The 13360-nt window shown below is 40.9% G+C and overlaps 1 protein-coding gene across 6 annotated transcripts in view; it reads right to left on the reverse strand.

Moving 5' to 3' along the window:
• Positions 1–12669, reverse strand: part of DMXL1 (Dmx like 1) — an 85281-nt gene extending 72612 nt beyond the window's left edge. For all 6 annotated transcript variants that reach the window (XM_063180153.1, XM_063180148.1, XM_063180152.1 and 3 more), the window contains exons 1-2: positions 12531–12669; positions 2938–3063 (exon numbers count right to left, since the gene is read on the reverse strand). In XM_063180153.1, the coding sequence (XP_063036223.1) occupies positions 2938–3063; positions 12531–12617 (213 nt within the window). In that variant the 5' untranslated portion in view covers positions 12618–12669. The remainder of the gene's footprint in view (positions 1–2937; positions 3064–12530) is intronic.
• Between the last annotated feature and the right edge of the window lie 691 nt (positions 12670–13360).

The raw sequence follows: 13360 nt of genomic DNA on the forward strand, positions 1-13360 counted from the left end.
GATCCAAACTATGCCAAGAAAACACCCAATGCAGAAAACTGTAAATAAAACCACTACTAAAGGCTAACATAAAACAGTCCAAAAAAAGTGGCAATATGGTCAGTTTTAAGTCAGTGTTTGAAAGTCTTTTTTCATCACAGATTATCAACCACCTCAAACTTGCATTAACAAAATTACTAGTATTTGATCTCAAGGTATCTATATAAAAGCAAGCCTAGAAGACTTGCTAAGAAAAGCCAGAGCAAGCAAATGTATGTTAAAGACCTCACGCAGAGAGCTTGAGAACTGTCACACGACAACATGGCCAAAAAGTACTTTGAATTACAGATTTACAAAAATTAAGGAGTCTGCATAGGTCATGAACAACAGACATCCTGCATTCTGAACTGATGGTAGTTAAAAGGAGAACATCTACAGATATGATATACTGCAATAATCAATCTTCTATTTCTGTAAAATTCTGACTTAACATATCCACAGTTTTCCTTTAACAATAATAAAGTAAGTTAGATTCACTTTATAAAAAATATTTTTATTCCAGCATCAGCCACTAAAGTTTGAAAGGAAACCAAACTAAACTGTCATACCTAAGATCTATACAAACTTAAGAGATTCATATAGATCCTAAAATCTGCAGATTCATAGCTTTAAGAGAAACCCTCTACATTAGAAGAACAGATAGTTAAATAAATTTCCATCCTACTAACATCAGCCTGACCCAAAAATGCCAAGAATAATTTTGTCACATTTGCAAGGAAGAAGTTTCTTCAGGCATTTTGCATTCGAGACTAATATCTGCCCTCTCTAATTCTCTTTAACTACCTCACTTACTGTTGCATTCTCTTATAATTCAATTCCATACCCAAAAGCAAAAATTTATATAAACTCATATTGATTAGATTTTCTTCCTTTGTTCCTTTTCTCCAAATGTGGACATTTTTTCCATATGTCAACTATTTTATTGTTCAGTGGTTTTTAAAGATAAGATTAGCATTCCAAAATGCTCAACTTGTAGTGTCCAAAGCAACTGCTGCTTCCAAAACTTTCCACTAGTTTCCACACTGGCAGGCAGAGAGGTGCAACCATGTGAACTCCTACTTCAAAAAGTCCAAGGGCAAGGTCCTGCACCTGGGTCCGTCAGAATCAGTACAGACTAGGGAAACTGACAGATTGAGAGCAAGCCTGTGGACATGGATTTGGGGATACTGGTGGACAAAAAATCTGTACGTGAGCTGGCAGTATCCCAGAAAGCCAACCAGGCCCTGGCTCCAAAAGAAGGGTGGCCAGTAGGGCGAAGGGGATGATTTCCCTACCCTAGTGAGACATCAACAGGAGTATCACATCCAGTTTCTGCCCAGCATCAGGCAGAAATGGACATGCTGGGTTGAAAGAAGGGACACAAAAATGGTCAGAGAGCTGGAGTACTTCTCCTATGAAGACACACTGAGAGCACTGGAACTGTATGTTTTGACAAACCAAAGTGGAATTTGTGTGTCAGTACTGATGGAAGAATACCTAAGAAGAAATTCTACCCTTTTAAGAACGACCTGAAAATTCATTGATCAGTCTGGTCAATAAGCAAATTCTTAGCCATCCACGGCTTAGTACTACAGCATTTTAGAAATACAGCCAGTTTCCTTACAGCAAACCAATTGCAATACAATTGTACAGCAATACAATACCAACTTGCAGACTCTCAATGACCTCACAGGTCTACTTAAGAAATGAAAAATCTCTAAAGCTTAGTAAGCCTTACAGTGTGATACATTCATGTGTGCTCACTTAAAATTCAAGGACAATTTCTCATTTAAACGTATACAGAATTGGTATCATGCAATCCAGATAACCTTGCAAATTTAGAGAAATAATGCTCAGTGAACTCAAAAAAAAACCCCTTTAGTTAACAGCACCCAACAGAGAAACTCAGACTGTGACTATGAGGTGTCAGAGACATAAAGAAAAACATTTCCTCATTTTCATTTGTGTTCCTTCACTAGCACTGCAAGAGTTTATCACTCAAATGCTAAAAAGCAGGAACAGGGTGTGGCTGGGGTTTCATCAGCACAGTGTTCACAACAAAACTGGTTTCCATCAGAGGTCTTGTCTCGAGATGGACACCAGAACATAACCAAAGCTCTCAGATCCAGCTCATAAGGCTGTAGAAAGCTGACATTATCTACTCACAAGGATAAGCTTAAAGAAACAACAGAGGTAGAAAGCCCCTCTTATATGAACAAATGGTTATTCAAAGTTCCCACTAAACTGGTCGACAGTTTAATCCCTGAGACATCCCAATGGAGTGATACAGAACTGTGACATCCCACTGAACAGTTACCTGGTTATTTCTTTTTCACTCTGACAGGAAAATTTAAAAAAAAGCTCTCTTAAAAGGAATTAAAACCCAGTGTTGTCTAAAATGCAACGTTGTGATGCAGACCTAGCTATAAAGAAAAACAAAAGCTAGGAATTCAAGAAAGCAAATCCCATCCAACAGAGGCTTTATGAATTGCTTGAAACAGATGTCATTTTTTTCTGGATGATCTGAAAGTGATTTTTGTGGAAGCATTCATCTCCTGCCAGCCACTAACCTGTCAAAGAATGTCAATGACATGCCCAGTAGTGCAAAGCCATAGTGAATAAATTACTTTTGCTTCCAACTTAGTAATCTCTTATTCAAATTCTTGCCCTGAATGTAGCCCTGAATCCAGAACCTCCTGTGCAGTCCTACCTATCTTCTACAACCATCTATCATATCTGTGGTACTATTTATAATTACTGTGCTGCTTACAAGTAAAGACAGAAAGCAATCAGTCATTTTACTATTCATTGTAGTATATTTCCCCTAACTTGCAAGCATAACTTGCAAGCATACACATTCCTAAGAAGGTGCTTAATATGACATTGCTGGAACATTTTTAGAAACGCTGCTCTACATACCTTCCCCTGTTGCATTGAACAGTCCACACATCCCACTAGAATGTTTCCATGTTTTGCTCCAGGGATTATCTGTAATCGTTCGAAGTCAGTCCCCAGTACCACAATATCACATCCTGATGCATATGCCTACAGTATAAATAAAAAAAAAAAATTTAAAACATCCGAAGAAAACAAAAAAAAAAACCCACTCCAAAATAATGCAAAGCTTTATCTACTTGCAGCATATTAGTGAAATATGAAACACTATAGTCCATGTATACTATCCAAGTAAAACTCTACATAGTCAGAAGAGGTCTTTGCAGAGAAAAAACAGATGTCTGCAATTTAAAACCAAGCTACAGAAGCAGCAAATTTCTCTTTCTCCATGCTTACAAGTTCATCACAAGACTTGCATAACAAGAAAACAGTGGTTTGTGATTAAAAAAAACCAAAAAAATTTGGACATAGAAAAACATCTAAAAGAAATATAAAAGCATAAAAACCATAGTTCTTGCAAATTAGAAAAAAATAATATACTTAGATTGGAGAGAGACAGACTTGAGAAGTTTTTCTTTTAATTTTCAAATTTCTGAAAAGAGGGAGTAGAATTGAGGAGCTAAAATTTTACTAAAACATTTAGTAAGGGCTTTGTACAGGCAAAAATCAAAAGACTAACAACATGAAGCTCAGTTATACAGAAGCAAAACTGCCCTCAGACTTGTTGAGTCTCCTGTTACTTGTATGAATTCTATTCTCTCAAGTTTATATTGTCACTGAGTATGTTGCTTTATCTAACACATTCACAGAGACAGTTCACTGAGTCTTGCAATGCTTGAGTCAGAATTTCTTCCTACCTTCTTGGAAGTTTTATTAGGTATTGAGTACAGATAAAAATAGAGGAAAAGATTAAACACTGGAGAAACTTGTGGAAACAACAGCGAGGAGAATCATCTAATTAGCATAAGAAAGGAGCATTCAAGGATGAAATTCTCACAAAAAGGAACGCACAGTCATTAAAAAGTTAGTCAGAAAGACAGCAACAAAATTAAGAGCACAAACAAGTATTCTGTTAGCAAGAGACTGATAAAAGGATCAAAAATACACCATTTTAATTGACTAAAAGCTTCAAGAGTAGAACAGCATCAAAGAAACTGAAGATGGAAGATTTCCATACACTGACGGAAATATCATGCCTTACAATCAACTTCTCTACTAATTTCCAATATATTAAATAAAAACTGTGGACTTGAAAACAAAAGCAGAATAACTGAAAGCTAGATATATAAATATAAAATATATATATATAAAAGTGTTTTACATGAAAGAGTACTTTTACCAAGACTGGCCTAGACTATCATACCATCACACATATTAAAATAAATAAATAAAATGAAAAATATTAAGATTTTAGTCCAAAGACATTTTCCCCACAAAAGATTAATTGATGCTTCAAAGAAGAGTCTTAGCCAGAAGACTGTGTTCACCAATCCCAGCCAATACTCATTTATCACACTGCAACCAGCAGAACACCAGGCACCACCTTATAATTGAAAATGCTGTCTATAATCCTGCAGACTATATATAACCATATACTTATTTATGAACACTTACTACTGGCAGGTTTTTGAGCTCCTTCCTGTCCAGTTCCCCCTTCAGCTTCAAGACATTCAAGCAGTATAATTCCTCTTCTCAAAAGCGCAGCATTTATTACTAATTAGCATACTGAACTACAGGTTCCAAAGCAATCTAAGTGAAAGCTCATTCAAAAGAGGAGATTGAGTAGCAATTTTTGTTCAAATGTTAAAGTAATTATTTTGATATTGTGATGGCATTAACTTCACACCTGTTCACAAAGGAATGCTTTTTCTTCAGTTCAAAATAATCTCACCCAGTGACTCACTGGTAAAGTCCACAGTTCACTAGAAAAAGCTTCTTTAGAAATACCATACATACATTTCTCAGAATTTAGAGGTCTGTATAGGGGCCATTTTAAGGAAAACAAAAACAAACTAAAAGAAGTGCTCCCATGTAAAGACATAACATAGAAACCTAGACCCAGTTTTATTATAAATGTATTTTAAGACTGAAGTGTCAAAGGCTGTATGAAGCCCACCTGCTGTGTGCATATGCCCTCCCCTAGGCCTCATCAGCACTTCAAAGACTTACTATACTCCTCCCATCTTGTTCTTTCCATTTCCAGCTTCACAGATAAGCCTGAAACCACCTTGTGCCACCACCACAATCACTGAACACAAAGAATGCCTTGGATTGGGAGGGACCCTAAAGATCATTTGGTTCCAACTCCACTGCAATGGGCAGGAACATCTTTCACTAGAGCAGGCTGCTCAGAACCCCATCCAACCCAGCCTTGAACACTTCCAGGGATGAAGCTTCTCTAGACAACTATTCTAGTGCCTCATCAACCTCACAGTAAAGAATTTCTTTCCAACATCTAATCTAAACCTACTCTCAGTCTGAAGCCACTCCCCATTGTCCTGTCACTACACGTTCTTGAAACAGTTTCTCTCAATCTTTCAGTAGGCTCCCTTCAGGAACAGGAAGACCAAGATAAGGTAATCCTTACTCCTCTTTTCCAGACTGAATTTCTCTCAGCCCTTCCTCATGCAGACGTGATCCATCTTTCTAATTATATTCATGGCCCTCCTTCAGACTTGCTCTGTGCCCTTCCTGTGCTGGGCACCCAGAGCTGGATGCAGGGTTCCAGGTGTGGTCAGAGCAGAGCAGAGGGGCAGAATCCCCTCCTCACCCTGCTGTGGCTGCAGCCCAGGGCACGTTTGGCTCTCTGGGCTGTGAGTGCCCATGGCTGGGTCGTGTCCAGCCCCTCACCCCCAGCACCCCCAAGCCCTTCTCACAGGGCTGCTCTCGGTCCCTTCATTCCCAGCCTGGAGTGATAACAGAGGTTGCCCCAACCCAGGCGCAGCACCTTGCACTTGCCTTGTTAAACCTCATATAAAATGCCATACTTCTATCATAATGAGGAATATATTAGCAGAAATCATGCAATCCATAAAATAACTATTTTAGTGAGGTCATAACTTCATCAGTTTTAAGACCTCAGCACAGGTGGCATTTTGCACTGGAAGAACTCTGTTAGTAACTATCAAACATTATACACTGGAGACTTGAGGAATCACATATTCATCAATGCATCAGGAAATAAGATTTAAAACAATTATAGAATATCTTGAGCTGGAAGGGACCCACTAGACCATCAAGATCCACCTCCTGGCCCTACAAGAGAATCAAACCACATGCCCAAGTGCAATGTCAAAACACTTCCTTAACTCTCTCAGGCTGGAGCTGCAACCACTTCCCTGGGGAGCCTGTTCCAGTGCCCATCCACGCTCTGAGAGATCAACCTTTCGATAATACCCAGCCTATATTTGCCCTGACACAACTTCAGATCATTTCCAATAGTCCTGTCACTGGTCACCAGAGAGAAGGTATCAGCCCTGCCTGTACACTTTCCCTCATGAGGAAGCTATAGCTTGTCACGAGGTCTCTCCTCAGTCTCCTCTTAGCCAGGCTGTCACTGCTGATATGGCTTTCCTCCCAGACCCCTCACTGTCCCATCTGGATGCTCTCTCACAGCTTTATATCCTTCTAGCATTGTGCTGCTCAAAAGTCAGAACCCAGGCTAGCTCCTGTTAACCCGGAGCTATGAAGAACAAGAGTAGCTTAAAGAGGTATTAAAGCATCCTAGACTTGTTGTTTCCTGAAGGAAAACACAAAATGTTTTTAAAAAAAAAAAAAAAGTTCTGGCATTTCTCCACACTACTTGAAAAGACTGACACTTGGGGGAAAACAAAGGAATCACTTCAGACATCAGTCTGTTCAGACAGATTGGATCATACCTGGTCACAGTGGCTTCCTAACGCCAATAAGCTGCAGCACCACTGACTAGCTCCTAAGCCTGTAGAACTGATCTGTTCCAAAGAGACAGAAAGGGGAGAAAAAGGCCTTTTCAAAGAGTTTCCAAACAGAACTACAGCCAAGCAGAAGGATGATGACTCGGAGGTTATTTTTGATGTTTAGTTAACGTTTGCCTGCAGGAGAACCACAGTTTCAAAGACAAAAGGCAAGGGTTGCGGAGGGTAGGGAAGTTCTGTATTGCAATGGAAAAAGGGTCTGATGAAGAAGGTGACTAAGTTTTCTGGCAACTGGCTCCCTTTTCTACTGTTGTCACTATCCCTCACACTGACCAGGCACCTTAGGGACACCCTCCTAAGGTGTGCTTCCTTTGGTTCTTTGTTGTCCCCCCTGCAACTCAACCCTTAGACGGATTCTGTGCAGAGATGTCAGATCCTCTTACATACTCACTGAAGCCCAGACATCAGCTGAAAATAAAGTTCCTAAGCAGCAGTACCTTACCAAGATGTTCCTCTAAACAAAGTGCATAAAATTTACTGCTGGGCTAATTTTACATTTAAGATTTTTTTATTCACAGCAGAGGTATTTTAGTGTAGTATAATAGAAGTCTGTACTTGGGAATAAGAAATATTTTCCATACTGTAAAAGGGTCTCAGATACCACCAGAATGAATTCTGCCTACCAGTCACTTTATCTAACTTTTATTGTGAGACTTGTCCATGATTGTTAACATGCCACTCATCTTCATTTTAATAGGAGCTAATATGAGGGCATCTTTGTAAACAATGGTAACCAAGAAAAAAGGTAATTCCAGTCTTCTCTTAAGCAAATGCAAGTGATTCCAGTATAAGAATTTACTGTATGTATATATACACACACATAGATATTTTCATATATATATATATATATATTCATTTACCTATATTCCCTTGTGGGAAGAGGAGGGGAAGGGAGGGAGAGACAAAGCAGAAAATGTTGTCATACAGTTAAATGGAGAAAGCATTCCTAAATGTGTATTAATTTTTTTAAATAATAATACTAACACCCTAAGACAAGTTTTTGAAGCAAGCAGAGCCTCCATGTCTGATGTTGGCAGGCCATAAAAGCCTTTCACCTTAAGAATGCCCTAGAACATTTACAAGAAAGTTGTCTTTGCACAATAAGATAGTTAGCGTGATATTATCACATACTTGGAATGTTTATTAAACAGTGCTTTGTTCTTCTGTTACAGAAATAAACAAGATAGAACTAGTTCAAGCTGCAGGACCGTGGATCTCACTTGCTGCTGACATAGCAAACAAGCCTGAAATTAGGAAGTGAAAGATGTTCTAGACCTGTGAAAATAAATGTGATTTTGTATTGCAGAAGTGGGTTTTCACAAAAATTCTGCCCATTCTTTTAATCCAATGTTGGCTCTTAGTTCTAAATTAATATTTCTTTGAAGAAGAATAGCAGAAATTTTGACTGGAACAGTGCTTCAAAAGCACGGGAATAGACAATTATACAAACTATTCTGATTTCTTTCTGAAATGGAAGTCTGACATATACAACTCACAATCTGAGACTGCTATTGGGAAATTACTCTCAACAGAAGGAAAGCCCAACAATTGGGGGCCTCAACCTCTCACACACCACAGCACCTTCCACACATTAATTTCTCTTACAATCAACCTTCTTGAGATATTTCTTCTATGTACTGACATACAAAGTTTTTGCTATAGTTTCTGCTACAGCTATGTAAGGGCTGACACATTACCTTGGACAACTTGCACAAACTTTATTTCACCTAGCTCTCTTACATGAAGGGCAGCTATTATCCATGGCTAAATGCAGCAGACCATGCGTGCACACAATGCGTATTTATAAAGATACACATATAAACACATTCAAGCATATATGGGATAAGCATACACTAGAAAGGCAATGCAAAACTCAGTAAAAGATAAAAACTAAAGACAAATCTATGAAGCAGATGATACTGCAATAATTGCTATCTTTTTCTGTCCTATGCACAGAATGATCAAAATCAAAAGACTCACCAAGAGCCACATGGTATCTTGCAGAATTATTTTTTGCTAGTTTAGTATGGCATCTTTCTAGCCCCACTTTTGATCAAAACTTACACTAGTCTACATATTCCACTTAAACATTTATTTAAAACAATTAAATGCTTTTATTAGGATGCTAAATTAAATTTTAAGCAATTATATTTCTTCATGTTTCATTAAAAAAATTCAACTTTTTTATTTATCAGAAGTACTTGACCTATTATACTACAACCATATTAGAGTATATACAAGTACCCAATTCATTGGCCATGCCCTTTGAATCATGTTTCACTGCACTTCAAATCATGAAACTGCACTTTTCATTGAAAAGAAATTTTATCTTTTTTTTAATTAATTCAGTTAAGACATAATTAATTTCTTAAGTCCAGAGTAGCTTAATTCAAGTATTATTAAAAAGAAAAAAAAGAAAAAAAAAAAAAAAAAAAAGAAAAAAAAAAAAAAATAAGGCATTCTTAAAAAGGTTCCCTACTAAATCCCTTCCCTTTCCTAAATACCAACCAAGAAGCAGGTGAGGTGTAAACAGTGTAATTTCTTGACTGACTATTATGATATCTAAATTTTCTGGACTACAGGTATCCAGGGGATTCTTAATGTAAACATTAAGTATTTTCTAGACAGGTAAGAAATAATGTCACTGAGCCATAGAAATTACTTTGATTTATCAGAAAACTTTGCACAATGGGAAATCTTTTTCTATTGCAACCCAGTACCTTTAGAAAACTCAGTGTGGTCTTGATTAAGCTATGGAACCTCACTCCTCACCCAATTTTCCAGGTGCCTTTCAACTTCAGATATTTAGTTCCCAATTCTATCAATTTTACATAGCAAGTCTCAAGTCCAGAATTAGTTTAATCACACACATAGATGAAATCTGTCAAGGAAATATTTTGGTTCCATTGAAATAATCTATGTAATTAATCTTTCTTTCACATATTTTTACCCTATGAACAATCGCTCTTTTGTGATTTTCATTATCAGTTTTGGGACTTGCACTTGTAAAGTTGCTATTGCTCACAGAGACTTCTCCTTTTGCTACTTTGGTGAGGGGAAATAATGACAAAAAAAAAAATGGGAGAATCAGAACCGAATATGCAGAAACATTGTATCAGTGCTGGTTACCCACTTAATAACTTAAATACAACTTCAGTAATAACTAGTTCAGAGGAATCATGTGATAAACTCCAGGAGCTTACTTTTACTCAAGTATTTCAGACCTGACACGAATAAAAGAAAGCAAAGGATGTCTTCCACTGTGGACAAGTACATGGAAAATAAAATAATTCAGTATCTGGAGAAGAACACAAAGAATAAGCAAGTAACTCCCGACAGCTGAGGGCCAGCTTCTCATTGATAAGTGTCCTTACGTTACTATCACCTGCCCTCAGCAGAGAAACAACAGGCATGCTTCTTATTGTATCTTATGAGCCTTTTTCAACACATAAATAAAAGATGGGCTAAAAACTTTATCAGTGTTCTCTCCAAGGAAGCTCATGCTCCTTCACATCCTAAAAAAAAAAATGTCAGAACAACAAACCTGCCTCACATTAGATATCTGAAATACTTCCTTAAAAGATAACAGCACATACTCAAAAAGGTGTATATGATTCAGTGGATGCAGAAAGTTTTACACTAATTTTGCTTCAAAGTTTTCAGCTTTAAAGAGAAGAATCTTGATATTTTTATCTTAGAACTGTAATATTTTAAAATACTTCACTTTGAATATTCAGTGCTGTCTATGAGAAAATATCCTGAAGCATACTGTATCTAAAAAAAAAAAAAAAAATTACAGACCAAATTCTCCTGTTGGACAAGGACAACTTGTCCCTCCTGTACAGTACATAACCTTGAAATATCAACTCCTATCTTCTCAGCCACAATAACTGGAAGCATAGAAGTTTTACATGTTTGGTTTTTTTTTTTTTTTTTCCCATTTCTAAAATAAAATTCAATAGTATTTATACTAATTAATGCTTATATCATCATTTCAGACAGGGAAAAACTATGGGGCATTTTTTTTCATTGGATTTTCTAACGCTTGAGTCTGTCGTCCTTTTCCAAAAAAGCAGAAATTAGCTTCAGTGCCTTTTACTTCTTAATCCTTCTGAGCAATCTCGTCAACTTAATACAGCATTAGCACAGAATCAGTAACAACAACAAAAACATCCCCGAAGCAGTCAAGGATATTTCTGTTAGCCATTTTAAATATGAGGAAAACAAATCCATTAATAACCCTTCAGGGAAAAGGATAATGAAAGGAAGATGAATGCAGCTATAGGAAATATTGTTATTACATTTATGTCTAGGAAACATTGTTACAATATACTTCTATGAACACAGCTCCTCCAAAAGAGAGACCACAGTAATGAATATCAAAAATTACACTTCTCAATCATTCCATTCTCCTGAAGAAAAGATTCCTACTCTTCTTATCCACTGGAGACCGCCAAAACTTTACCTAAGTTCGGCTGTAACAGGTAGAAAGTGAGTCTAGTGACATGAATGACTCAAATTGTGTCCCTCAAAAAAGAATGACCTCAAAATGGCAAGCTTATGACAAGATGTTTTGAAAGCTTACCAGCATTTCTCTGTAAAGCAGACCTCCTTGTCTCTTACTAAATGGCTTCCCACCACAGGTGGGTCTTTGACGTTTCTGGATATGTAAAATTAGAGAGTTTGGCACAATTTGGTACCTGAACTCTCAACTGCTGTGGTTTAAGATATCTTCCAACATGAACTTGTTAATGGGAAGCAAGGACACGGCCGGCCAGCGCTGCAGACAGACTGGGCAGAGCCAGCCTAACCCTGGGGAAGCGCCTCTGCTCCACTGCCCCAGCGGAGCTGCAAGCAGCTGGGCGAATTTCACTGCGTACACCAGACGGGACGGCAAACAACAAGATTTCATTCCTGCATTTCCGCCTATCATTCCCTTATCAAACCGGAGAGCACACCAGGCTGAAGCTGGGGGCAGCCATAAAAGGTAAGGTTAAAAATACCCCAGCGTGGTGCCCTGAGAAACTTCGCTGCATCTGATTTCATTCCTCTTCAGCCCTACGCGGAGGGAGGGTGGGAATAAGAACACAACAGAAGTGTGTTTACAAGACAAAAGCAAAAGGAAGGAAAAGGCACTTTAATAAAGACTGTGGCCTTTGCAACGTACTGAAGTGCTTTCTCTCCACTCTAAGAGACAGGGACTTCAAACAGCCTTTGAACACCTCAGCAACACTAGGGCTGGCTATTCCAAGTCTTCCTCAGCTATGCGCAGAAGAGGATTTCAGCCACCTTCCTGACTGCAAGGCAGCGCTGAACTCCCTTCCAGAGCGAGCCGCACGTCCCGGCAGCCGTTTATGTAATCTTTTATCGCCAACACCACATCTCCGCGGCCCCGGACCGCCGCTGCCGGCATGTGCCCGCCGCCCCGCCGGCTCCGCGCCCGCCCGGGGCCGCCGCCGGCGCCGGGGCCGCCGCTCCGCACAAGTTTTGCGCGTCCCCGCCCCCGCCGGGCCCAGGACCCGCGGGCCCCTCGGGCGGCGCCGCCGCCGCCGGACGGCGCCACCGGGGCGAGCCCCGCGCCCGGGGCCGCCCGCGGCCGCCGCGCCTGACGCAGCCGCTTTCGGCGCCGGGCCCTGCGGAGGCGCCGCGGCGAGGGACGCTCACCGTGAAGGGCTGGTCGTGCAGGCTGCCCACGGAGAAGCAGCTGTCCCCGGGGTTCACGGCGCCCGTCAGCACCTGGTGCAGGTTCATGGTGGAGGGCGCGGCCGCTCGGCCACCGCCGCTTGTCCCCCCGCGCCCGGCGGCGGCGGAGGCGGCGCTTCCCAGGGGCGGGCCGGGCGCCGCGCATGCTCGGCTGGGGCGCCGTCCCTGGGGCGGGCTGAGAGTTCCGTCCGCCCCGTGTGGAACTCGACTTTCCTGTTAAAATAACCCGACTTTCCTGTCAAAACAGCGCTGGAAAACGCTGCCGCTGCGCCGGAGACAGACGGTGGTGACGGAGCGGACTCGAAACCTGCCGAACCGCTGCGCCTCCCGCCTGCCCGGGCCGGCAGCGCCGACCCCAAGCGCATCCGCTGCCAGCCCCTTCCACAAAGGGCAGGGGCTCGGCCGCAGCCCTCCCTCCCTCCCGCCGGGCAATGACAGGAGGAAGCACGTGGTAACAGGAGCCTTGGGTCCCCGAGGTTAGGGAAACAAATCGCTTTTGCTTGGAGCTCAGAGTGGCTGTGAGCAGCAGGGCTTTTCACCGTCGGGATGAGATGAGGGCAAACGGGAGCCGGCTGCCATGGGCGCGGCAGCTCCCGGGCGGGTGAGGGCGGGCCGGCCGGGCCCCAGAGAGCGGCAGAGCTCAGGCCCCACTGCAGCGGCTCTTCACCGCCAAAGGTACGGCAAGCTGAGGTGTCTCCTTGCTGTGAGACATCGTGGCCATTCTCTCTGCTACACTTTATAGCATTTCATTATAGTATTCCGCTGTAACTAGCTTTTAGTCTTCCATCAAT

The sequence above is a fragment of the Melospiza melodia genome, chromosome Z (genome assembly GCF_035770615.1).
Source record: "Melospiza melodia melodia isolate bMelMel2 chromosome Z, bMelMel2.pri, whole genome shotgun sequence".
NCBI classification, from domain to species: domain Eukaryota; kingdom Metazoa; phylum Chordata; class Aves; order Passeriformes; family Passerellidae; genus Melospiza; species Melospiza melodia.